General features: G+C 33.5%; 7 protein-coding genes across 9 annotated transcripts; 1 reads left to right on the top strand and 6 right to left on the bottom strand.

Moving 5' to 3' along the window:
• Window positions 1–1,367: 1,367 nt before the first annotated feature.
• LOC149735527 (serine--tRNA ligase, cytoplasmic-like) lies at window positions 1,368–7,918 on the bottom strand. Of its 2 annotated transcripts, XM_089878374.1 has the most exons (10): window positions 7,685–7,918; window positions 6,919–7,070; window positions 6,391–6,549; window positions 5,792–5,936; window positions 5,072–5,226; window positions 4,261–4,482; window positions 3,821–3,904; window positions 3,327–3,524; window positions 2,346–2,475; window positions 1,368–1,840 (listed from the first exon to the last, which is right to left on the bottom strand). In XM_089878374.1, exons 1-10 carry the CDS (start codon window positions 7,818–7,820, stop codon window positions 1,701–1,703), a joined length of 1,521 nt encoding a protein of 506 aa, XP_089734500.1. In that variant the 5' UTR covers window positions 7,821–7,918; the 3' UTR covers window positions 1,368–1,700. The 2 variants fall into 2 exon arrangements, with proteins under 2 accessions (XP_089734500.1, XP_089734501.1); XM_089878375.1 differs by lacking the exon at window positions 2,346–2,475.
• Window positions 7,849–12,779, bottom strand: LOC149735526 (eukaryotic translation initiation factor 5B-like). The gene is made up of 2 exons (XM_089878364.1): window positions 12,507–12,779; window positions 7,849–11,367 (listed from the first exon to the last, which is right to left on the bottom strand). The coding sequence occupies exon 2, from the start codon at window positions 11,307–11,309 to the stop codon at window positions 8,322–8,324; it is 2,988 nt and encodes a 995-aa protein (XP_089734490.1). The 5' UTR covers window positions 11,310–11,367; window positions 12,507–12,779; the 3' UTR covers window positions 7,849–8,321.
• Window positions 12,780–13,163: 384 nt separating this feature from the next.
• Window positions 13,164–14,079, top strand: LOC149735525 (cytochrome c oxidase subunit 4 isoform 1, mitochondrial-like). Its single transcript, XM_089878387.1, has one exon. The coding sequence runs from the start codon at window positions 13,255–13,257 to the stop codon at window positions 13,798–13,800; it is 546 nt and encodes a 181-aa protein (XP_089734513.1). The 5' UTR covers window positions 13,164–13,254; the 3' UTR covers window positions 13,801–14,079.
• Window positions 14,080–14,174: 95 nt separating this feature from the next.
• On the bottom strand, window positions 14,175–17,434 carry LOC149735524 (solute carrier family 35 member E3-like). Of its 2 annotated transcripts, XM_089878383.1 has the most exons (5): window positions 16,950–17,430; window positions 16,688–16,798; window positions 16,152–16,305; window positions 15,184–15,387; window positions 14,175–14,883 (listed from the first exon to the last, which is right to left on the bottom strand). In XM_089878383.1, the coding sequence occupies exons 1-5, from the start codon at window positions 17,334–17,336 to the stop codon at window positions 14,810–14,812; spliced, it is 930 nt and encodes a 309-aa protein (XP_089734509.1). In that variant the 5' UTR covers window positions 17,337–17,430; the 3' UTR covers window positions 14,175–14,809. The 2 variants fall into 2 exon arrangements, with proteins under 2 accessions (XP_089734509.1, XP_089734510.1); XM_089878384.1 differs by lacking the exon at window positions 16,688–16,798 and having other exon boundaries at window positions 16,950–17,434.
• Window positions 17,435–18,207: 773 nt separating this feature from the next.
• LOC149735523 (mesencephalic astrocyte-derived neurotrophic factor homolog) lies at window positions 18,208–19,558 on the bottom strand. Its single transcript, XM_089878388.1, has 4 exons — window positions 19,315–19,558; window positions 19,108–19,232; window positions 18,763–18,904; window positions 18,208–18,628 (listed from the first exon to the last, which is right to left on the bottom strand). The coding sequence occupies exons 1-4, from the start codon at window positions 19,415–19,417 to the stop codon at window positions 18,462–18,464; spliced, it is 537 nt and encodes a 178-aa protein (XP_089734514.1). The 5' UTR covers window positions 19,418–19,558; the 3' UTR covers window positions 18,208–18,461.
• Window positions 19,559–19,797: 239 nt separating this feature from the next.
• LOC149735522 (RWD domain-containing protein 3-like) lies at window positions 19,798–20,744 on the bottom strand. The gene has a single exon (XM_089878386.1). It carries the CDS (start codon window positions 20,703–20,705, stop codon window positions 19,965–19,967), a length of 741 nt encoding a protein of 246 aa, XP_089734512.1. The 5' UTR covers window positions 20,706–20,744; the 3' UTR covers window positions 19,798–19,964.
• A 30-nt stretch (window positions 20,745–20,774) lies between these two features.
• Window positions 20,775–23,368, bottom strand: LOC149735521 (proteasome subunit alpha type-5-like). The gene is made up of 5 exons (XM_089878385.1): window positions 23,005–23,368; window positions 22,530–22,597; window positions 22,099–22,206; window positions 21,504–21,668; window positions 20,775–21,164 (listed from the first exon to the last, which is right to left on the bottom strand). Exons 1-5 carry the CDS (start codon window positions 23,318–23,320, stop codon window positions 21,000–21,002), a joined length of 822 nt encoding a protein of 273 aa, XP_089734511.1. The 5' UTR covers window positions 23,321–23,368; the 3' UTR covers window positions 20,775–20,999.
• Between the last annotated feature and the right edge of the window lie 2,726 nt (window positions 23,369–26,094).

Genomic DNA, 26,094 nt, shown 5'->3' with positions numbered 1-26,094 from the left:
ATTAATCATTCATTCAAGACAGCGTTTGTTGTATAGATTTGTTTTGCCAAAGCATACGAAAAGATCTGTCATATGGTTTATAGGCATGTCTTTATTCAGCGTAGTCGCAGTTTTAACACAGAAGAACTTGAACCTACTTTAAATTAAGTCTAATTTAGTCATTTTTAGATTAAGCCCAATTTCGTCGCATTTTACCTCTCCGCCCCTTGCTACAATAGACTGGAAGATTAATTGTCACATTTCTTTTTGGTGTCTCTTCATTAAAACTTTCATCGGATGGAAAATGGCTTTGAAAAGAACTCTCAACGTGTCTTGGCCCATCGAGAACTCTGTTACAGAATCAACTTAATAAATTTTTGAAATTTTTACTTCAAATTGCACTTACGCCCATCCGGCAGGTGCCAATGCCCAACTCGTATGATTTTCGGCAATTTGAATAATACAAATAACAAAGAGGATGGTTTCAAACCCGTATGTAGAAAGTCTTTTCAAGAAAATAACAAAAAAATTCCGACAAATTAAATTCATTGCTCTAAGTATCTAACAGTGCTGTATTAATAAATTGTTTATCCCTGTCTATTATTTCTTGATATCTTAACTTTCACATAAACGATGCTCAGACGAGGCGTAAAAATCTCAGGCTTACTAATAAATCATATCCTTACAACCGGACGAACGTTTTGTAACCCTATCTCTCTATATTATAAGCTTCACGCGGCAGAAATAAGAGGTAAAGTGCGTTTGATCGGAATGAGGGAATCGGCGTTCGCCCTGAGCCTCAAACGAGGTAATTCCAGTGAAAATAAGAGGCTCGCCGACGCAAAAATTGTTTCAATTAAGTGCAAGTGTCTGGGGTCTGAGGCGATGTACTAAATTGACTAGCAGGTAATTTGCGTCATCAAATTTTTGTTGTTTTTAACGTACGGTGAGAAAAAATGTAGTTCAGCAACGCTGTCCTTCAGCAATCTGGCACCGGGAAAAAAAGTTTCAAAGTAATGGATAATATAATCAGGCGTTACAAAAACAGTGATTAGCATAAATGACTGTCACCATTTAAACATGTGATGGGCAACGAGGTATTTGCTGCTCTTGGCAACAAAAACTGTTGCCAGGGTAGGAAATGTTTTTGAACGACCATTTTAATATATATAGTGGGTGAGGGAAGACGGAACACCTTAGCAGCTTAGAGCCTTGAACCCATTACCTCTGGGTTAGAACTATTGGGTTGGCCAAGGACATACACTCTATAACAGGTTCGAGCCTCGAACCCGTAACCCTTTCGACAGGTACAAGTCTCCTTATTACTGTAGCGCAATTCATGATAAGACGTATCAACAAAATAACACAGACTAAAACACAAACACGGATTACATGTGATTTATTTTTATTGCCACCTCGTACTACAGACACCCCAAATCAAAAATGCAACGTTTATTAAATTCCTTAAAAAAAGTTCGTTTTAATTTTGTTACTTTAAAAAAATGAATCCGTATATGTAAACGAATGATGTATATTTTGGCATATGAAGCAACTATAACATTAATTTATGAATGTATCCAATGATGCTAGGTTTATAAATAGTTTAGCAGCAAAATCCAAAGCTGCATATCTCTCAATTTTTTTAAATCTGCATAAAATGCTGTTAAGACAACCTTGTTGTAACACCCACAATAGTAGCTGTTATTTTATGAGATCTCAAATTAACTCTTAACATCCATTTTTTTCATCTCATTCGTGATGTCACCATCTGCCCCCTTCTTCCCGGACTTCTTCTTCTTCTTCTTCGCTTCTTCTTCATCAATTGGCGCAGGACGAACAAACTTAATCATATCTCGATATTCTGTAAAAAAAATAATTAAATTTTTTAATGATTATTTTATTTTAAATTGGGATATTTGAATGAAAATATTTTTTTACACAGAAAGATTAAAAAATGTTATTGGGATACTTTGGTAAAAATCATTTTTTTATACAGAAATATAAAATTTTTATTAGGAGTCAAGGACATTTAAGCAGTTTTTGGGGGATATTTAAGTAACAAAAATATTTTTTTACACAGAGAATAAAAATTCTATGTACAACATTTTTGGGGATTTTGGTAAAATGCGCCAACTCCTCACTACAAGGCCTCACACAAAGAATAAACAAAACATTTTGTAACACGCAATGCATATAACCTAAAATATGGTTTAACTTAAAACAATCTTGATTTTATATCTTAAATCAATGAGAAAAAAATAGGTGTTGTTGTTGTTACTTTATTTGTTCTGAATTACCAATGTATACTACAGTCTGATGATGTATTGAAAGACAAATAACCAAAAACTTTAAGTTAATATACTAACGTTGTGGCATGAATGATTTAAGAACTTCTGGAATAACAATTCCTTCTTCAGTTTGATAATTTTCTAGAATTGCACAAATAACGCGTGTTGTTGCGCACATTGTAGCGTTTAACATATGCACATAGTCGACCTATAAAAAATAATATCTTTCAGACAAACTTTGTCAAAATTTCCAAGCAACACATGCTGTTTTGTACGTCAATATTTGAAATAAAGACTAGTACGCAGACATTCCACTTTTCTAATTAATCAAATTGCTGAAAAATTGAATTCTATGCCTTTTGTTTGGTATAGTGCTTACGTCTTGGTTACCGAAGCGTAACAGAGCGATTTGATTGGTTAAAAAGAGAATGGCTGCATAGCAGTCTGTATTTTAAACAAGCACAACCTTTAGCATAAAAAGCTGACAAGTGCATATTAGATATTACCCTTTCTGAATAACCTCGCTCTGTCTTTAATACAACATTTAAACTGTTTAATACCTTAAACATTCTGTTAAAGTTGTTAGCATCTGAACACTTTACACAAATTATGGTCATGACCATGTAAACACTTTTTAAACACATAGTATTGCTTGTCCGGCGCCGGTAATTGCTTCAACCCAGTGGTCACTAATGGGTTGTCCAAATTATCAACCATACATAAAAAATGAAAAAGAAAAATCACCCATAGGTAACTCGTAAGTTGCACGAGGTGCACACCAGTGTTATAACGACTGTCGTTTTCTGGCCACGCGAGGATAAAGTAAGATTTATTCATTCATTCATGATACTTAACTAAGGTGATGCAATTTTGTTTTGTCGAATTTCAAATTAAGTTACATTACAAAGAAAATGTATATAGGCAAGGCCTGAAAGGATAATCATATTACACCCTTTGCCTTTACTTAGCCCTTTGTTAGCAGTCTATACATTAAACAACAGTCTTCCTTACCAAATGACAGTTTTTTTAGCATTTTTTTAAAGAGTACAGAAAAATTACCTTTTCCATCATTTTCTTAGTTTGTCCAAATCTCACTTTAAGACGTCTAGCTTGGTAATCGAGGCAGTTTGAGCATGACACAAGCTCACGATGAGCTCCAGAACCAGGAAACCAAGCTTCCAAATCTAATTTTTTCGCTGCTGCATGGTTTAATGCACCAGATACAATACAAACTATATGGTATGGAATGCCAAGATCCTGTGAAATATTAGAAATACTAAATAAAAAAGAATATACGCAGAGTATATGGATAATGGTAAAAACTTTGTTTCACTTAGAAAAATATGAACAATTTTGAAATATTTAAAAGCAAAACAAGCTAAATTCATAATTTTTCAGAAAAACAGGGCATAAGTGTATAACTTGAAAATAGTTTGAAAGCAAAACAATTTGAAAAAAAAAGTTTACGTACTTTGTTAGCAATAAAAAAACACATAATTCAACTATTCCAGCAAATTGAAATAAATTCTGATAAAAAGCATTAAAATACAAACCTTGTAAAAACCTTCAGCTGTTGCAATCATTTCATCAAAATGCTGCCATGAAGTTTCAGGAGAAGAATAAACAAATTGTTCCACCTTGGTACAATCACTTTATTATACATATTTATAACTGAGTAAAATCATATGTCTTGTATATTAAACTGTAGGCAGGAGGATAGGTATTAGGATTTAACAGGAACTTTTTCATTAAAAAAAACATACCTAAAAGGTATCATTCTTCAAATTCTTAAAATTTATTTTTCAACTTTTTAAACTTATGAAGTAATGAACACTAAAAAAAGTACATAAATCATTATATTTTTAAAACAACACTAAAATTTATTATTTTAACTTTTCAAACTTATGAAGTAATAAACACTAAAAAAAGTTCATAAAATTATTATTATATATATACATATTCCTATAAAAAAATATTAAATTTTATTTTTCACCTTTTCAAACTGATGAACACGGAATATCCCTCTAGTGTCCCTCCCATGCGAACCAACTTCTTGCCGGAAACAGGTAGAAAAACCTGCGTATTTGATCGGTAGTTTCTCAGGTTCTAGCCATTCGTCTCTATGCAAGGCAGCAATTGGTTGTTCACTTGTAGCGATCAAGTATTTCTCATCAGTTCCACCATCTTCAGCTTTTTCGCTTGATTTACCAACAACCTTAAGAAGGAGGAAATGGGATTTACGTAACAAAACTTTAAACTTTAAAAGAAAACTTTAAAGTTTTGAGTTATAAAAAAAAATTAGGGTTTACGAATACAATATGAAAACTCTTTTTTAATAAAATAGATTTTTTGATATAAAGATTGGAGTTATAAAAAAATCGGGGTTTATGAATAGAATAATGTATAAAAAAAGTTTTTTTTTATATATATATTTATATATATATATATAGGCGGATAGGCCTATTCAGCAGGTTTTCGATCTGGCAAAAACTTTTAACAGTTTTAACAAAAAACAACTTGGAGTTACTATTGAAAATATTACGAAAAGGAAATTTGGTTCTAAGTTACTTTTTTTGCAACAACTGACTGTCTGGCCTAAAAGTTAACAAAAATCCTATGCGAATTATTGTACTTATGTCAATCTGTCAAAAAAATATCAGTAGATATTACAGTTGTGAATACATCACGCATGAGGATGGAAGCAAAATAGGAGTTATTGCTATTTAAAAATGTAAAGTTTAAGAACATATTTTTTTAAAAACATATCTTTTAGTATTATTTTCACATATTCATTCATAACAAACCTTATAAAGTTCATCATCAAACTGACTAAGTTGGGCAACTTCTTGCATGACTTCTTTCCGCATGAAGTATGGTGTGTACAAAGGAACATAACCATTATTTGCAAGTCTTTGCAATGCAAAGTTAATCAGGGCTTGTTCAAGAAACACAAGGGGACCTGAAAATAAATAGTTGTGAATAACCTAAAAGACAGTTGTAAGTTGCAGAGGGAAAAAGTCATGTGTTTATATTAAAAAAATATACAGAAAATTTACTTCATGTTTTCTGTGTGATAAGAATAGACAAAAATATATTTTTTAGGTATTTAGGTTTCCCAGGCAACAAGTTTCAATATCAGTTAACGTGCATGTGGTACTGTAGTAACTGGTAGCTCCTGGGTGTTCTATAAGGCAACTCTGGCTTAAACTCAAGGTCTAAGAATAAAAACCGATGGACACATATAAAAAATGGGCCATTATAAATGTAATAACCTTATTTTTAATCTTATTTTTCTAATGTAACCTCGTTTTTCTAATGAAAAACAGCAGAAAATTATGTCCAAAAAGATAACTTTTGTTAAAAAAACATGTTAAAACTGCATTTAAAACTAGCAAGTACGATACTATGTTTCTGGGGTAATGGGCCAATCCTGGCCAAAACCCCACCTCCCATGGCGTGCCACGCCCAGGACCTTACCCACATAGAATAGAATGATAATATGTAAAGTAAAAAAAACACTCTACCTTTAAGAAAGTAACCTCTGCTTCCCGCCACTACTGCCCCTCGTTCCCCTTCATATCCATCAACCATGACAACAAGATCAACGTGGGAATATTTCTTTCTTGTCGTGCAATCACCAATAGTTCGTTCAATTCGATTATCAGCATCCTTGGTGTAGAAATAGGTTGATTTTATACTTATGTTTGGAATTAAAAAGATGTTTCTTCTTTTGTATTTATTGCATATTATTTGCATAACATTGGGGTGCATGGAGATAGAATGACACACATTTTAAAACAGAGATGACATAATTTGTTTTAGATTTTTAGCATTCAAGTTTTAAACATATAATAGCGTTTATCCTGCTGTTAGCTGTCTATACAAATAATTAAATAAACAAATTTAACAACTACTGGTGTAGCTGCATTTTTACAACATCTAACTATAAACATGCCATAATTTTAATTCTTTTAAGTTTTGTTTACTTTAAAATTTTCAAGTCCTAACCATAAAAAATAAATCAAAAAATCTAAAATTCAACAAATTTAAGCTTGTTTCCATACAAAATATTTTAAATCTGTCAAAAAATTGTACTTTAACAATCCTTTATATCTATTATTACCTCATCATTGCTAACAGGAACAGAACTATGCAGATGGTTTCCAATCTCTCTCAAATTTTTGAGTCGAATTCCCTCAAGTTCAATTCTACGTTGATCACATTTAGTTGTCGCTTCTTCAACCAACAATCTTACTTTCTTTATTTGGCAAACTGTTAAATTCTGTGATTTTAAAGCAAATTTTATTAATTTTAAACAAAGTTAAAAATTGAAACAAAGTTTAATTAATTAAAATTAAACAAAAAACTTTTTTTAACAAAGTTTAAAAATAACCTGGAAAATATCATTTTTAAATTAAGCCAACCAGTCACTCATATGGCCTTACAACCAATACTCTGTTATACACATATAGTCAAATGGGGTAATATAAAACAATGGGGTACTTGGGGTAAAAAAGGACAATCCCCCTAGCCCGCTAAAAAGTGAGCACTGCCATTTCTGTTCAGTGAATATTTATTAAATAGTGAAGATACCTTCAAAATTGAATTATATATGTAACTTAGGTTGTGACACATTCTCTATTTAACTCACAGCTAGGACTTCATTAGTTATTTCTTCCAAAGGTGGAAAATCCTCAGGCAAAGTATCATCTTCTCCAATTGGTTCTTTTTTCTTCATTTTTATACCAATTGCTTTACTGCATTGATTCTTTTGCTTGTTGAAATTGTCTAATGAGTAGCGGCCTACAAAAAATAGTATGTTGTACTTGAATGACACTTATTCATCTTTGTATGGTGGGGTAACACAGGACGGTCGCTACATCATATCTGTTTATTTTTAATCTCATAAACTACATGCTCAGACCCAAGCCAAAATGCATGTAACCTTTTGGGCAAATGTATTTTTTTCTTTATGGTTTATAATTTTGTTAACAATTCCCATTAGTGGTCACTGATTTGGTTCAATAACAATTAAGTTACTTGCCCAGGACATTTGTCTACAATGGTAGTAGCATTGAGCAACGAATTTATTATCCTTAGGTTAAATACTTGCCCTTTAACCACTGGGCTGAAGCCCAAAATAAATAGTATGTTCAACCTTTAATTACACATATTGATGTTAAGTTAAGTGTCTGGAGCATATAAATAATGAAGTACTTCTACCATTACTAACCAATTGTAACAAAACTTGGTGCTATATAAAATATAACCTAGTTGAGCATAATTGTATATATTAAATGGAAATATCACTATATGTTCTTGACACACTTAGCTGAAAAAAACAAAAAAAAGGGGTGAAATTTATTTTTAGCAAATTATAGCCAATACCAAAATTTTACAATAATTTTTATTCCTACATTTTCGCCACTCGGTGTCAGCCTCCACCAGATTATCAACGAGTTTCACGTCCTTGTAACGTTTCGATTGGTTCTCTCGGATTTTTTCAGGGTTGCCCCCTTTATCTTTACGGAACAGGTCCAAATCAAGTACCATGATTTTAAGCGATACCTAAATCCTAATGCTTTGGAAACACTTGATTCAATTAGCACATTAAAAACAAAGAAATTTTACTGGTGGATTTTAAAGAGCATTTTTATCTAATTCAATATTACTTTTCAATATTACCCTCCATTTACATACAGTATCAAACTGTGCAAACTCAAAAAAATATGACAAAACAAAGACAAAAATATCTGCGTATTTTTGGAAAAATACTTCAAAACCATTGAAACAATACCATTAACAGAGGTAAATAACAATAGAATTAACCAAAAACAGTCTTAACTTTATCTATTTGGGAACTTCATATATATATGGAATGGAAATTCAAGCACAATTTGAAAACAAAAACATATCCGTATGTAACTTTACTTTAAAAAGCAAAACAAATTCATTTAAACCCAAATACACAACCATAATTCTTATACAAGCAAAATTCCCGGTTACCTATAATCCACCATAAAAATATCAAACTTGACTGCAAAAAAATAAATTTTAAATGATTTCGTACAACTTCTTTAGCTCAATAATTAATTGCCAGTCATTTTTTGTCATATCATCACGAAACCAATCTTTTAAGGCATTAATAGAATCGCGATTTATCTTGCTCATCAATAAGTCTTTCTCTCCAAAATGGCGGCCCACCATTTTTGGTGCTTCTCCAGGTGTTCCTTCAATTTTGATGCAAACTTCTTGTGGTTTACGAGCGATTTCAATCGGTTTATGATTAAACTCCATGCTCGCAACTATACCCACTGGCAGGATTTCACCAGAGGGAAGTTGAGCACAGATCGGAGTCCCGACACGCAGCTGCCCAGCTTCTACCTGTACTCCTATAATGATAGGGTCTCTGGATTTAAAAACACAGTTCGGAGCAATACGTATTTTGCATGGGAACACAGCAACTTGTCTGAACTCGTCTTGCTTACGTTTCTTCAGATCTTCTCTATGCTGCATAAACGCATCAAACAGATGGTATATGATGTCTGCTGTAAAAATTTTCACTCCGAGATTTTCAGCTATCTCTTGTGCTTCTCTCTCCACTTTCACATCAAAAGCGAGAATCACAGCCCATTGATCATCATGCTCCAACATTACAGATGCTTTCATGATATCTTTTCTATGCACAGGACCAATTCCAATCCCAGCATATGGTATCTTAGATTGTTTTAAAAACTCTAACAATGCTTCTAAAGATCCTAAAGTGGAGGCTTGGACAAACACACCACGTTCTTGAAGTTTAATAGCCTTCAAAGCTTCATTAACTTCAGCTTGAACTTCTTCTTTACATATTTCAATTTCTTCTTCACCACGGGCCACAAGCAATGACGCACCAGCCATAGCTTTATCTAAATCTTTTGCAAGAATTTTGATTCCCTGAGCAGCTTTCACTTCACTGTATTTTGTATAAGGATTCTTCACACGCAATTCCTTTAAAGGTTCTGGCATGAGCAATCCTTTGACATGAGTGACAATTGGACCTTCCACGCCTGGAACCACAATTGTGTCACCATATTTCAGCCTTCCGTTAGTAAGAATAACATCAATAGTTGTACCAAGACCTTGAATTGCCTTTACTTCCAACACAGTGCATTGTAACTGTTCAGAGTACATCAGTCGTTTGACTAACACAGTCTGGCATAGTTGCACGACCAGTGCCATTAAATTACCCATACCATCGCCAGATATAGCAGATGTTGGTATCATAGAAATCCAGTGCTTTGGGTCCTCATTTTCATAATACAACTTCACGTTTAAACCTTGTTCAGCAAACTGTACGATCACCCCATTGACTTTTTCTGTCAATTCATTCATAACATTTTTCTTCTGAGATTGAATACAGTTTGTAATATCCATTTTCGGCTGCGATTTCCATTCGTAGAGTCGATCTATTTTATTTAAAGCAACAACAAATGGTGTTTTCTTTTTCTTAAGCATGTTAATTGATTCTATAGTTTGTGGTTCAAGACCATGCATAATATCAACAACAAGAATCGCCATATCACAGTTTGAAGACCCACGAGAACGCAGATTGCTAAAAGATTCGTGACCTGGGGTATCGATAACTAACAGCCCAGGTAACTGAATCTCTTTACGATCCTTCACCATTTTCGTTTGCTCCAGGATTGCATTAACTGGAATATTAGTGGCCCCAATTTGCTGAGTAATACCACCAGCCTCACCATCCTGTACATTAGTGTGTCGAATTTTATCTAAAATCTTCGTTTTGCCAGTATCGACATGCCCCATGACGCAAATAATTGGCGAGCGAAGGTCTTTAATGGATTTTTCATTCTCGTATTGCTCTCTTTGCTTCTCCAATCTCAACTTGACTTTTTCCTTAGAGGACATGTTCTTCTCATGCTCAACAACAGGTTCCTCCTCTTCCGATTCAGACTCCTCTTCTTCATCACTCTCAGAGTCTTCTTCAACCTCCTCATCTTTCTTCTCTTCATCAACAGGAGCATCATCCCATGCTTCCCACCCAAGATCTTCTTCCTCTTCTTCCTCTTCTAGTTCTACTTCCTCATCCCCTTCCACATCAATTATCTCGAATGGTTCCTCCTCAACCACCTCTTCGTCTTCAGCTTCTGGCTCTTCCGACTTCTGTTCAACTTGTTTAACTTTCTTCTTCTTTTCATATCTAGGTTTCTTCACTTTTTCTTCTGTTCCCTTCTCCGGGATAGCAATACCTTGTTGTTTTAAACTTTCCAGATATGCTTGCCTTCTTTTCTGTTGTTCCCGTTGAGTTGGAGTCAGATATTTTCCTTCTTGTTTCAACCTTAAAATTTTATCCTTTTTGTCTTGCTTCTTTTTTTCTTTTTTCAGTCTAATAAGCTCGAGAGCATGCAATCTTGCTTTTTCCGCTTCTTCTTCTTTTTTAATTCTCTCGTCCTCTATCCGTTGGAGACGCTCCTCTTCTTCCTTTTTCTTTTTTAAAGTTTCTTGAATAACTTTCAGCATTGCTTTATTTGGTTTCCCCTTCTTCGCTTTCTCTTCTTCAGCTTGCTTTGCCTTTTTCTTTTTTTTGCTCTTATTTGATTGCGTTCCCTCAGCCTGCTCTTCAGCATCAGGTTTTGCATCATCCGCTTTGTTTTTTGATTCTGAATCATTCTCAGTTTTCTGCTCGTCAGTTTTATCAGAAGTGACAGGTTTAGTTTGGGCATTCTTATTTCCTTTTTTATCTTTTTTCTTATTCTTTTTTTTCTCCACAACAGGTTCCGCATTTTCCGTAGCAGAAGGTGTGGTTTGTTCTGCCGTTTTCTGTGGTTCATTTTCCTTCTTGGTAGCATCTGGCTTCACAGACTCTGCTTTAGAATCTGGTTCATCACCTCCAGCCATAACAGCTATTTCATTCAGTACATCATCTTCCCAATTATCATCTTGCTTTTTTCTGCTTTTCTTTCCACCAGTAACATTGGGTTCTCCATCTGTAGGTTGTGATGGTTTTGAATCACTTCCCTTTCCTTTCTTTTTCCCCATGGTCCTTGAGTTTGTACATTAACTAGAAACAATTCACATTCGGCAAATGATATTTCACCTGAAACAAGACATTAAAGATTTAGTTTACATAAACATTTCTATATTTTGAATTTACTTTAAAGGGGCATACCAACGAAAAATGAAAATTTAACTGATTTAAAGGGGCATACCAACGAAAAATCAAAATTTGTGTATTGATAGATATGCTCGAATGTGATCTAAAGGTACCATCAAAGTTTCAAAATACAAAACAGCTTTTGAAAAAAATGAGTTTCAAAACCGCAAATTCAACCGTTGGAGTAAAAAAAAATTGGCCGTGGCGCAATGCATATGATTTCCCATAAGAAATAATTTCACTCAACTTTGATCGTTTCTAGTTTCTAAAATACTGAAGAAAATTCAAATTTTATTTTTAATTTGGTATAATGAATGCTTCTTTAAGAATATATAAAAAATATTGTAAAACATAGACTTTATTATATTTTAATTATCGATTGAACATAGCTACATAATATGCTGACTCAGCATTTTTTTCCTATTACTTACTTTTTAAGAATTTTTTTATATTAAAATGTTCAATATGTCTCACTGGTACCTGCTGTACGATTTTCTTTATAAAAAAGTCAGTTCTTCGTGTTGAACATTAGGTTTAAACAAATTGCTGAGTCAGCATAATCTGCCATGTAGCTATGTTCAATAGAAAAATTAAAACATAATAACGTTTATATTTTTTTTTATATATTCACAAAGAAGAAGCATTCATTATACCAAATCCCAAATAAAATTTGATTTTTCTTTAGTAGTTTAGAAACTATAAACGATCAAAGTTCAGAGTCTTTTTTTTCTTATGGGAAATCCCATGCATTGTCGAAACAGCCGAATTTGTTTTACTCCAGCGTTTTTTTTTTCACACGTTTTTTTTCACGCGTTTTTTAAAAAGCTGTACTTTTTTAGAAAACTTGGATGGTTCCTTTTTCGTTGGTATGTTTCTAAATGCTACATTAACTATCTTATTTTCTCATTTATGATTTCTAGAAACGCTGTTTTTACAATTTTGCTTTATATCATGCTGTGTGAAATGTGTCGTGTGTTTATTTTGGCTTCATCGTCGTCCTTGCTCACCCTCGAGTGTAACTATAACTAATTTGTGTTGATAAAAACAGAATCAATGACCGTTCTCTACATTATTTTACATACCTTTACGAAAAACTTATTCATTCATTTATTCACACACGTATTGCATCATGTGCGTCATTTCATTTTCAGCCGTAAGACCATAGACAACCCATACAAACATTGCTTGGTTAAAAGTTCTCTTCGCGTTTTTGTTTCACGCTAAAAATGGATATACCCGAATCTCATGTTATTAACGTTAAATTTTATCACAGTTAGCTCAAAAAAAGAAATTGTGAAGTTAAGGCTAATTATGTGCGCTAGAAACACAGAACAACTGTAGGCTGAAATTTCGATAAAGAGTAACGACTCATGTAATGACGACCAAAGCGCATTACGAGCATTCTAATTTTAGTACATAATTAAAAACGTACATCGATCGAAGAACCTTACTTTTTATCAATTGGCCGAACGAAGTGATTAAAACTTACTACACTTAAAACATAGTATACTCTGGTTAAAGACAAAGTTTGCCACTGCCGAAGATGATTACCTCTCATCCAAAATATGCACTGCCACCAAGGTCGTTAACCAACAACAGAAAAAGGAAAAGAGCCGGGTGCGATTCCAGTCACGTACCGGTATGGCGGTATGTGGTTAAATGCCATATATGATAAGATTCTACGTACGATAGCTTAACTAAAAATATCATGCTAGCGTTAGACAAACTTGTACCTTTCATTGTATCTATTAACATCTTGTTATACAGAAATAAGTTACATCCATTCCAAATTGATTGCTTTTCTGTATCTTGGTAGAATTGGTAACGAAAATGGCATCAAGTTTGCTTCGCGTTGCTCTGCACCGAGTTGTCTCTCACCGCAGTGTGCACTTAACCAAAGTGAGACCAAGCATGGTGGTTGGGTTTGGTGGCCCAGTACAATTAGCTGAAAATCGTGACCCAAATGTGAATCCAATTTTTCATGAAAGTTTGACCAATCCAATTCCAGACAAACCCCGCACGCTCAAATATACTGGAGACCTTGCAACACTAAAGGAAATGGAGGTAGGAGACTGGAAGAAGTTGTCAGTGGAAGAGCAAATGGATTTGTACAATTCCTACTTCGGCACGTCGATTGCAGACATGTGTCGTGACCAAGATGGTTGGAAGTCCGTTTTGGGTGCGGGTATGATTTTTATCAGCTTTGGTCTCCTGCTCCATTTATTTATCCATTTATACATCAACCCTCCATATGTGTGGACCACACTCGATGAGGATTGGGTAAAAGCCAGCATAAAACGCCAAATTCAGTCACATGCTGGAGATATCACTGGTTACTCTTCAAAATGGGATTACGCCAACAATAGATGGAAGTAACTTTCTTCTTTAAAGTTGATATTTTATTAAAACAGTAAAAATAGATGACATAATTTGTGTTGTGTTTGTTCCCAAAACTGTTGTTCAAAATTGTTACTTTTCAATAAAGTTCTGACGGATAAACTGTTTATTGGTGTGTACATCTAAACATTGTTAACCAAATGCTCTCAACCTCCTTTAACGAAATGTAATGTATATATTGTGCTGTAATGCAATGAACTGAACATTGTAATTGACGATGCCTCAGTTTTGACCAATAAACAAGTTATGCATGCTTTACATTGGTACACATGGGGCAGCATTAGTTCAGCTTTTGTGTCAGTAATATTAGGATAAAACTAACCATTTATCATACATTATTATTAGTCCACAACTTGCTAAGGCAGTATTTTATTATTACATCTTTTAATACGAATAATAAATAACATGCTGCATTTTCTACTCTAAAGAATATGAAGGTGTTAACAATATACATAGGCAATACATGTGGTAACTTGTCTAGGGTTAATTACTAAAATAATATGGTAATGTAGATTGTCTAGGGTTAATTACTAAAATAATATGGTAATGTAGATAAAAAAGAAAACAGCTACCTAGTGCAATATTAGTTTAGGCTAAACTTTTAAGCACTTAAATCATATCAGCATCACTATAGTTCATAAGTTGGTAATAAAAATATTTGATTACAAAATTAAATGCACTGGAAAGAGTGAACATATTTAAAAACTTGAAAAAGACTGTTCGACGATGGGGTACAATGGTACATATTGCAGGTAATGGCATATTATTAAACCAAGGCCTAAGATTGCAACATAATAATAATAGGCACGAATTTTATGCCAGTCAAGCTGAGGAAACGAGAGTAATGTAATAAAATGTCATATAATCCAGGCCTAAAGTAAGTGAATTATTGCATTAAATTTTTTTCAAGTCAGACTGTTTAAAATAATAGCCCATATTGCAGTACGATTTGTTTTTAAATATCAAGAAAGGTAGAAATGTTTATTGCCTATACTCTTGTTTGAAGTTTACTTTTAGGACTTGATTGACCTTTTAGTTTTTCATGTGTGTATGCAAGAATACCTGCAATGCAAAATATAATAAAACAGAATGAACCTTTATTGATGTTTATATATGAAGTCAATCCTAGCCGTAAGTAAGTCACTAGTTGCCTAGTGTTCATCAATCATCAAAAACCTTAATAACCCCTAGGGTCCAGTATGACTGTATTGAACGCAAGTTGAGGTATAACGCAATAGACTGTTTGGTTAACTTATCAATACCATTAAACTTTGTGACTCACTCTTAGGCAATGTCGGTCAATAAATATGAGATAAAAGTTTAAAGTTGTGAGCTATATACTTGGCAATTTCTCTTACTCACCACACACAGTGATTAATATTCCAAACACTTGGTAAAGTTGAATTGGATCGCGAAATAGGAAGTAACCACCCAATAGGGTAATGCTAAATTTAAAATGACCAAACATATTGTAGGTCACAGGTGACGTGTTTCCAATGATCCAGAATATTGTCAAGTTTATCATGAAAGCAATCACACCACTTGCAAGGACCAAACGAATTGCATCTAATTATACAACGTGGTAAAGTTATTTGTTTATAATAGGAAGTGCTATATGGGAAGTATGGCTAATCCCAAGCAAGCATGAATTATTGGTAGCATGAATCATAACTGCAGTCACAGAACTGATTTTTAACTATGCTTGCAATATGACAACATGCCAATGCTTTGACTTTAGCAAACAAACTACATTTGAAACCAGTACTGTGACCTAGATACTAGTCCATGCCCTTGGAGTAATTTTATGCGGTGGCGGATTACCCCATGGGAGTCAAAGTTAGGCCACAGTTCGCCCACATGAATGTATCTTAATAAACTATGCGTGGCAGAACAACAAGTCATTATAACATCAATGTTTTCTTTCACATACCTCATGTCCGCTTACAAGTTACCATATATGTACATTTGAAGAAATGGTGATTATTTTTATAGGTTATTTTAAATAGGGCTGAAAAATTTGCCAACATATAAGGGACCACTGGGTTAAAGCAATTGCTGTTCAGTGTCTTGCTCAAGGAAACCCACACACACATATTGGTAACAGCATCTTAAACAATATTTTTAGAACTAAATGTGGGCTAACCACTGGGCAACACATTACAGTTATGTTTAATATATCCTTTAGTTATACATTGCTGAAACTAATAATTTAAACAAGAAATTGAGTTGACCATTTAAGATTTACAAATTATGTAAATCTCAAATGGTCGACTCAATTTCATGGACTTTTATATTCTATATAGTTAAAGGAAGTAAAAAAAAAAACCTACCAAAACCCCATGAACCACCAAAGACACCTCCTTCAGAAATAACTGGTTCAAATATTGGGATAATAACCAGCAGCATAAGCGATGATAGGGGAGCTTGATAATACAAAAGTTGCATTGAATTAGCTTGTAGTTCTTTCTGCTTGCTTCCAACCAACTAAATAAATTAAAAACATATTCAACTATTCTGTTAAAATAAATAAGATAACAACTTTTTTGTATTACCACCTGTATTCTTATGATGTGTTAGCAACTTAACCCAACATTTAACTGTTTCAATAAAATAAAAATGTCTAGATAAATCTAAGGTCCTTGGAATTGTATATTGCATTGTGTCTGCTGGTACTGATAGTACTTATTCTTAGCCATTTGAACAGCAAAGCTGTCAGTGAATATTTATCCACATTAATTTAAACGAATCCTAGCATGTGTTTTATATGCAATCACTGTTCTGCAAACAAAACCAGAGAACAGCACAGGTGTGACCCTCAAAAGAGATCCTGAACTGAAACAAAACTCAGTTTCTGTTAATAACTTACAATTTGATACACTGCTGTCACCATCACCCCAGCTACTGCATATATTGATCCAACCATGCTAAACTTGATGTCATAATATGAGTTAACAAACACCCCAAGCGTTATTGGTATCTAAAGAACAATGGTAATTTAATAAAGAAGGATTTTACAAAAATAAATATTGCAAAAAATTAAAAACCCTATCCTAATATGGAACCTTCATTGTAAAATATAAACAAATCAAAACAACATATATTGTTGGCACTGCTATAAATGTACTCACCAAAGTAGCTTTGATTCTTGTTGTAAACTCTGTGTTATAGAAGTAAGTTTGAATGGCTATGATAACTGGTGTGGTAAGGACCTTTGCAAGCTGATAGGTCCCGACTGTATTGTTTTGTAGAGACAAGTTGGTGAATACCACAAATCCACAGAAAGTCACGGACAAGGGTAGTACATCCTTTAGTGGCAAACGTTTTGGGGAAAATACATTCATCAACTGACAAATGTAAAGTCCAGTTGAAGTAGCAAGAAAGTGGAAGCACGTTAAAGTAACATTTGGGAATTTCATTTTTGTGTACAACCATTTGTTCAGCAAAACGATACATGTAGAACACAATAGATTTAAAAGCAAAACAAATGCAATTTTCTTCTCCGCCATTTCCACCATGTTCCTACTTATTATATTCCTTATTTCTAAATCACACTGAAGCGTTATAGGTTGCTAGGTTCTTTGATGTTGATAAAAGAACAAGTACTTTCTAAGGGTAATCCCCCAATAAGTGCTCCCCAAAAGTCAGTTGTATAAGTGGTTTACCTTTTTAAAATCGAAATCTTTTTGTATATAGTAACTCATATATAAAACTAACAGATTTAATATTTTTAACATACTAACTTGGCTGAAAAAACGAACCACAGCGATTAATGACGATTTAATGATGATTAGAAAATAAATCAAGCGGTCAGCACTGTTAAAATTGCCGCGTGGCTTCGTATTTTCAATTTTTCGCACTGTGGTGATAATTTAAAAACCCTGATTGCGTCGAAAATAAAACTTGTTGGAGAATTCTTATGAAGTACCTAAGTTTACGAAGAAATTGGATGGAACATAAGCAGAATTATAAACGGTAGGCAAGTATAGGGTGCTCTGCACCTATTGCGTCGTTTTTAAACTTGTCATTCCCTTGGTCACATTCTTGATGTATAGGTTGGTTATCTCTGTAGCAACACCTAATACAGTGTACCATACCCCTACACAACGCCTGTGTACATTTAATTAGCTAAATCCACAATAGTATGTAACATTGTGTTTCAGGAACTTACAGTAACATGTAAATTTTTATTTATATTCTGTACAAAAACAAAGTTTTTCTAGGATATTAGTAAGAAAGTGTATAAAACCTATTAGTTCAGCCCAAAATACTACCAAACCTTTCTTGGTCTACCCTACTTCTCACAGCTTGACAGATCAAAAACAGTTCAAAATTAAGTTAGTTTCACAATTTCTTCCAGCGTAACCAAAAATAAAATTACAAACACAATAAAACAACCAAAGTGTTTAATAATAATATCTCCAATTTGGCCAAATAGTAATGTAGCGTATGATCGTTGTAAAAAGTTATGATTTACTGCAGGAATTTTAAATGAAAGAAATAGCTGCGTAAGGAATGAAGTTGTATTTGTTATAAGCAGCTTAAAAAGCAATTACAGTTGTTACGTTTATCAACACATAATACAGTATATCAGTAGTGTGACTTGCCTAACTCACAGAAAAAATAACAAAAAAACAACTGGTCTACAATTCATCTCTGACATATTGTGGAATAAGTTCTTTGACACGATCGACAAACTCTTGTTTTTCTAAACAACCTTTACATTCTTCACCCCAATCCATAAGGATTTTCTTCAATTGCTTAACGCGCATCTTGTTTAAGTTTACATTTTTCCAATCAATTTGTTTCTCTGTTTGTAAAGTTCTGTTAGTAAGTGATTACTATCCCAATAGAGACAAGTATAATGGCAGAAATATACATACGTTCAGGAATAAATTTAGCCATTATCATGATTTAGGATCTATGATGATGTTTATTGCTCACCATATCGAAGTTCACAAATTTGTGCGTCTTTCTTTTTTAATTTTTCACAAATTTTCTGTGGTGGCAAGTGGTAGCTGCAAGGCTTTGTGACTTCTTGTAACAACCCAGTTGCAGCATCTTCAGTCCCTCCAATGTAGTAGCACTAGCAAATTTTAGTATTAATTATATCCAAAATACAAGGTAACTAACAAGTAATAGCATAACCCAAATACATAACATCTTTAGCTACACATGGGATGTTAACCAAAACTTTGTTTTCGTTTATTTCAAGATCTCTATTCTAAATACGAAATAAACCAGTAAATAAGAAGTCATAGATCTAATAAATATTTTAAAATAGCTTACAAATCTGTTTTCTTTTCCTCTTGCTTTTTTGCAAACTTCTCTCAGTTTCTCATCAATAGATTTTAGATCACTAATGCCTTCTTTACTTAAGGTGTCTTGAAACTTTGTCAAAAACTTTAAGCAAACTGAAATAAACGTAGTGGTAAATATCCATGAACTTTGGTACAAATTATGAAAATAATACATTCTGAACACCCAGCATCTTACCTTCACATTCAGCTTCGTCTTTACTATTAACTGGGAGAATGATAAAGAGAATGGCAACAAAAGAAATAAATAAAAGTTCAGTATTGAAGAATGAGTTTGCCATAATTGCAAATCAGTAATCTCTTATATAAGAAACTCTTTAATCAAATGTTAAACGAAGTTGTCTCTTCAAGTTCGTATAAAACGCTATATATATTCAGTATATATTCGATACTATTTTGCTCTCTGAAACATCTGAAAATATGAAATTATCACTTAAAGGTAAGTGTCTAATAATAATTTACGCCTTTGGTTTATTAAACTCAATAAAGTATGCTTTATTATGCGTATATTGACACAGCGCCCTTTATATTCATACCATAGGGTAATCTATTAAACGTTTGCTGTTAGAGATAATATACACAGTAATCACAGGTCACCGTTATGGTAGCTTATAGTGTAGCTTTGGCTACGTTGCCTTATATTTGGCCACCAGTGATTGGCTGTAAAAAGGAGTTACGCTTATGATTACATAGATGTCCCGGTTTTCATTAACAGCATTGACTTTTGTGTTCTCGTGTCGCTTTTTTTATTACTGCTGATCAGCTAGTATGCCATCGATCGCAAACGATATTAATTGATATAAAAGGAAAGATAAACGAACATATATTTTAACGACTAACAGAAGGTACATAATTCTCAAACTGACTGCTCAATCCAATTTCCGAAAATAACGTTTTTAGTTCTTTGGAAGAAGTCAGTTCGAATACGTTAAATTCGTTTAAATGTGACTCCCGAGCTTCGATCGGGCATAACACTTTCATCATTTTCTCCTTGCACGGTTGGCCCTTTGAATCCACGTCGATTTTCTGAGTTTTAATACGGTGTACAAACTCTTTTAAATTAGAGGAATAGCCTTGCAAACCAATAAAAATAAACCTTATATAAAAAGCTACGTATCCGTTTATATTCAGCTCTGATGTCCACGATTTCAGCGTCTTTAAATACTTGCTTTTCGATCGCATATGATCCAACTGAAGAAGTGTAGTAAAAAGTAGTTCGTCTGAAATTTCTGATTTTTTCGCCGTCGCGACGTCCGTCTGTTTGTCCATCACCCAAGAAAAAACATTAAATAACATAGGCTCCCCTAAAAAATTGTTTTGAGTCAAGTAACTTTCAAGCTCTGCTTGCAATTCTGCATTTTGGGACTTTGTGTGATGTGGAATCAATACATGTACCAAGGGAGTTGTATGTGGGTAATTTTTTGTTAAAATGCACTGGAATTTTAATCCTTTTACAGAGTTGAATATTGTTAGTTTAACCAGATCTACAGTCCTCTCTTCCACAGTAAATTCTCCATCTTGGCAAAATATGGATTCAAGCGACTGTAGTTCAGCTTCAACAGAATTCATGTCATTACCCCTAACCTAACACTGTTAAAACAGATTATACAAAGACAAAGCAAATTTAGGAAAAAAATGTAAAATTTCCATTTTATTACTATGTGGTAAGTTTACTAAATATTACAACTGAAAACAATCTTGAACTTTAATGCATATTGAAAGAGCAAAACAACAAGTTTACATTTTAGCAGATTGAACATTTCAAGTTGCACAATTTAGTCATTGTATGGGATGCTTGGTATTCCAACACAAAATAACTTTATCCATTTACTGAAAACCATCAGCATCAAATCAAACTCCTAGTTATAAGTCTTTGATGGCATTTTCTATTTCCTCTTTTGTAAAAACATGAAACTTTTGCTCCTTGGTTACTGTGGCAACTTCAACGTTGGTAGAAGTAAGTTTCTCTTCCATGACTTGTTTAAGAATGGTAAGTATGGACTTCTGTGCCTCTTCAATCGTCATGGACTGGTATGTTTAAAATGCAGAATAATTATGATTAAGTTAAAAATAGCTTAAAACAGATGTTGCTTCAACCTAGGATTTTATAGTTTATCACTAAATAAAAAAGTTAATACTTAAAAATAATAGGTCATTTTAGACTTGGACTTGTATATTTAATACTTGTGAAAAACAAAGTAGAATTTGATACTTGATCAGGTAAGCAATCAAAACATGCTTCTTGTATATTTAATACTTGTGAAAAACATGTAGAATTTAATACTTAGTCAGGTAAGCAATCAAAATATGCTTCTATATTTTTGTCTGGTTTTATCAGTATGAATGACATATAAACTACTACTGTACTTTGTGAAATTGTTCTTCAAGTGATGTTTGAGCACCTTCTGATGCAGAGCCAATTGCTTTTGCACTACAACTTACAAATGTACCAGATGGGTCCAAATGATATAGTTGAGGGCCAAGGCCTTCATCATAACCAGCAAATAACAAAGCAACTCCAAATGGTCGACTCTGAAAAATTATAAAAGTGATCGATTAAAATAAGTACATAGGCGTAATGTAAGGCCCTTGGGGTACCTACGGACTGAGGTAACATGTGGTTCTAACTTTGGAAACACAAGTGCCATTGTATGTTTCAGCACTTCAGTTTTAAGCCGAAATTATCTTTACCTTGACAGTATTTATCTGTACCAACAGAGCAAAAAACATACTGCATTTACCAGATTAATCAATGAGTATGTTTGACAACTATAAGTTTTACTGTTAAGTGTATTTTACCAATGTAAGGTTTGAAGACTAGTGGACTACCCATTTGCACCAAACACCAACTGTGCCTTTTTACAGAGACATACATAAAAAATATTGTTTTTAATATGTGTAACTACAATAATAGTGATGGTACCACAATCCAGCATTAATACTGCACTAGTACTTTACTTACCATAGCACCAGGTTCAGAATCCTCCTCACCAAACTGAAGAGCAAGGTTTGAAACAGCCTTTGTAATACTTTGAACTCTCATCTTTTCATCAAATGTGAACCAATGATTCTGTATAGAACAAACTATTTTTAGCCTATACTTAATAATATTAAGTTAATATTACCAACCAACAACTTATTATGAGTCAATGAGTGTAACCTTCTTTAGCAGTTTATGGCTTGTGCAATAATATGTAATGTAACTGGTACTAGTCATAACCAAAAGCAGGATATAACACTTGTCATTTAGTGTAACTGTTTTGAACTTTGTTTTTTGACCTTTCTAAGTCGAACAGACCAAATAAGGTTCTTTCATTCAACTGGTACAATTAAACAAGCCAAAACACAGAAATACATACAAAATAAAATTTAAATAAAGAATAAATAAGTTACCTGAGCTTCAACTCTGGCACGATCAATCATTGTTTTGGAATCAGCAATTAATCCACTCATTGCACAACCTAAAACCAACAGGATTCAAAATCTTAATTTTTCAATGTTTAATAAATAAAGCAACACTAATATGTAAAGTAGTTTTAAGTGACAATAATATGTAGTGTAGTCTGGTGATATACGATCTCTATGTTACATAAGCCCATAAATATGGCCATGAACCTTGATCGTTCTCTTCCATTCTAACCAGACATGATATAAACATACAAGACAAGCTAGAAATAGGAGTATAGAGACTAACTACATGGTGTTAGAAGTGAGATTTGAACACACACCTTCATTTAGACTGCAGACATTAGTACATAATAATTTGCTGCAAATAATCGTGTTCTTTAAAGCAGTAAAGTCTATTTGGTAAAATCGATAACACAAAAAAGCTGTTTTGGTACGTAACTGAACTAGTAATGCTCCTTACCAACATGAGTGTCAATTTCAAAGACTTTTTCGATACTGGATGCTTCAATCAATGGGGAAGTTATTCGCTTTTCCACAGCAAGTACAACTCCATCAGCAGTTTGAATTCCAATTGCCGTTGATCCAAGTTTAATTGCTTCAATGGCATATTCTACTTGGAAAAGTCTCCCTTCTGGTGAGAAGGTGTTTACACCTCTGTCGTACTCAGATCGTGTCATAAACATAATAACGTTTATATAAGATAACAGCAAAAAGAAGGAATTCTGTGTAAGGTATATAAGTAAATACGTAATTATAACGAAAGGCTGACTTATCATTTGAAAACAGAGGGAAAAAACAAAGACACAGCTTCAAATTAAATAGGTCAGTACAACAAATAACGGATAGAAATAGTTGTTGCTCAGTGCAAATACAATAAACAGCATGACCAACAAAACTTCAAAAATTGTGCGAAACACCACCGTCATTTTGCCAGAAACCAGTGTTGCCAAACAAAAAATTCCCGCAACTTAAACAAAGGCACATACCACATGGGCTACTACATTTTTAACAGGCCTTAAACATGAGCTAGGTGGTGACATTACTTTAAAACTAGAGTCTGTGTTTATATACAGACTTTAATTGAATATATTACCAGAACACATTCGTGTGGGTATAGTATAAGGTAAAAATGTAATAAGATTTAAATTTAACTTTAATTTAAACTCCTACAAACCCTTTAACAAAAGCATTTTTGGTAGAAAAATTCTTAACGACATGCAAAACAGTATCGTTCCGTAGAAAGCGAAATTTGTGAAAAATGACGATGCTAAATCAATACCGCTAGAGAGCAGTAGCACACCAGTCGGGTTACTGATTCACGCGGCGCTGCGTTATAGCTGTGACTTTGCTGGTGGTAGGTTAATCTGTAAACCAACACCTCCTTCCCTAAGTAAACATTGAAATGAAGGATTGGCACAAACGACGTAAAGAGATTTTCACTGATTCGTTTATCTAGTTTCTTGCCAAGCTGTCAGTTTCAAGTGATATATTTTAATTAACCCCCAAACCAGACAGCAAAACCCAAGGCTTTGCTCCCTGAAAGCCTATTTCTAAGATTGCGCAACGACTGGTGATTCACCGTGCTAGCTCGCCGGAGCAATGGACCGTTTTATGGAGACAGACGTAAGCCTGATGATAAACCGGTGTTCAGCACTTGAGTATAGAGACGCTAAACAAACACGGTTCACTTATCAACTGCTATGATTCATGTTGCAGATCTATCACACTTTCTATTATCGTCCTACCAGTCTTGTGTTTATAATCTGAAAATTTCTTGTATTACAGTCACTAAAACTTTAAACCAAAACGAAGGTTCTAAAAATAGAAAGTAAACACAAGGGTACGATAAATGATGATGACGAACAATTGGATGTGGTGTGTCTGGCTGTCTACTTTTTGTTCAATCGGTCTTTTGAGATTTTGGGAAAAGGGATGCGATAAAAGATTTTTCGCTTTTTGAATAATATTTGTCAGCCTACCCGTAAAGACTCAGATTTTCTCAATACCGCGCTGACCCCTAATTAAATGATTCATCCTTCATATTCGTTTTACTATTGCATTTATCTTTTCTTTTGCAAATTACTCTACTTAATATAATATAATGCTCTATATAACTAATGGTTAATTTTTAACCAGTTTATTCAGGTATGCTAAGCACACTGTGAGTGCAACGAACGAAGTGTTAAATATTTAACTAACGCGAACCTACACTATGTACACAGTTTGTCACGAAGGGATATTATACACGTTTATTACATTGGCTTTGGCAAATACGGTGTCAGAATCCCGTAGGTTAACCATGTTTTATTGGGGGTCAAACTACTTATATCTAACACATAAAAGTGTTAATGTTATTGCGTTATAACGTGGGTGTATACCCGTATGCATCATTCGGTCTCAAGGAACATACATTTGATTTTCTATACTATAATTTTGTTAAGCACGCGCTAAAGACTAAAAAACAATATTTTTTTATACGGTGCATATTTATAATACATTAGTTCACCAGGTTGGGGTATAGGATGATACATGCTCTTGTTATTTTATAATCCCGTTTTGTAAGGAACAAGGAACATATACAGAACTTATAACCGTATATATCGTTACGACTCTAAAAGATCGTTAATAAATATTAAAAAGAAACTTTAATAAAATATGGGACACTATGTGTCTATGTGCTAACCGCTAGCGGTATTTATTTTACCTTGCCCTACTACTTACAGCAAAGTGCCAATTATTAAAAATATATTCAGTGTCATTTTTTCAAACTTCCGAGCGTATTCGAGTTTTGGTTTATTTACAAATTTTATTGCATTATGTTATGCTATTTTAAGCCTTTTTTAAATGTGTTTATATTTAATAAAATACTAGGCTATATTTATTTAGCAAAACGAATAGGTTATAGGGAATATATAGATACGACTTTTCGCCACGCTGCATGTTTGGAGGTATATGACTTTTACATTTATGCTGCACTTAAAACATAAAGGCTCTGCTGGAGCCTTATGCGAAGCTAGATTTGGTAACCGTGCACCTAACTATAGCTTTTTATTTGCTTGGATTTCGATTTTAATTTTTACTCTAAATTTAAAGAAAAATCGAGCTGTTTTCGAACTCGCTGAACGTGGGGCAGCTGTATTTAAAATGAGATTCGCAATATTAAAAATATATAGTTATAAACAATGTAAGCACCTGCTCTGGTGAATAAAACCCCGCATGTGAGGTTATTTTTACAAAATCCGTTTACACAAATGCACCAAACACATCTATTTGTTGGGGGAATGCATCAGCAGTCCAATTACCAAACATAAGTATTTAATCCACGGCTATTATTAGATAAAAAAAAGCTTAGATTTCTCTGTTATATAAATGACGCTTAAGGTGATTCTTGGACAATCTTAACATTTAAATCAAATAGGTTTCATTTCTCACGCGAAATCAAAAACAAAATTAAGCTACATCATCGTTATCATAATCACGAACTAAATTTACATTTTATGATGAAATAATTGAGGAAAATGTCGCTACAATTGCTTTAATATTCATACAA

This window comes from Ciona robusta, chromosome 5, assembly GCF_009617815.1.
Source record: "Ciona robusta chromosome 5, ASM961781v2".
Taxonomy (NCBI): Eukaryota; Metazoa; Chordata; class Ascidiacea; order Phlebobranchia; family Cionidae; genus Ciona; species Ciona robusta.
Note: the sequence above shows the minus strand (reverse complement) of the source record. Positions and strands in the feature narration are given on the sequence as shown.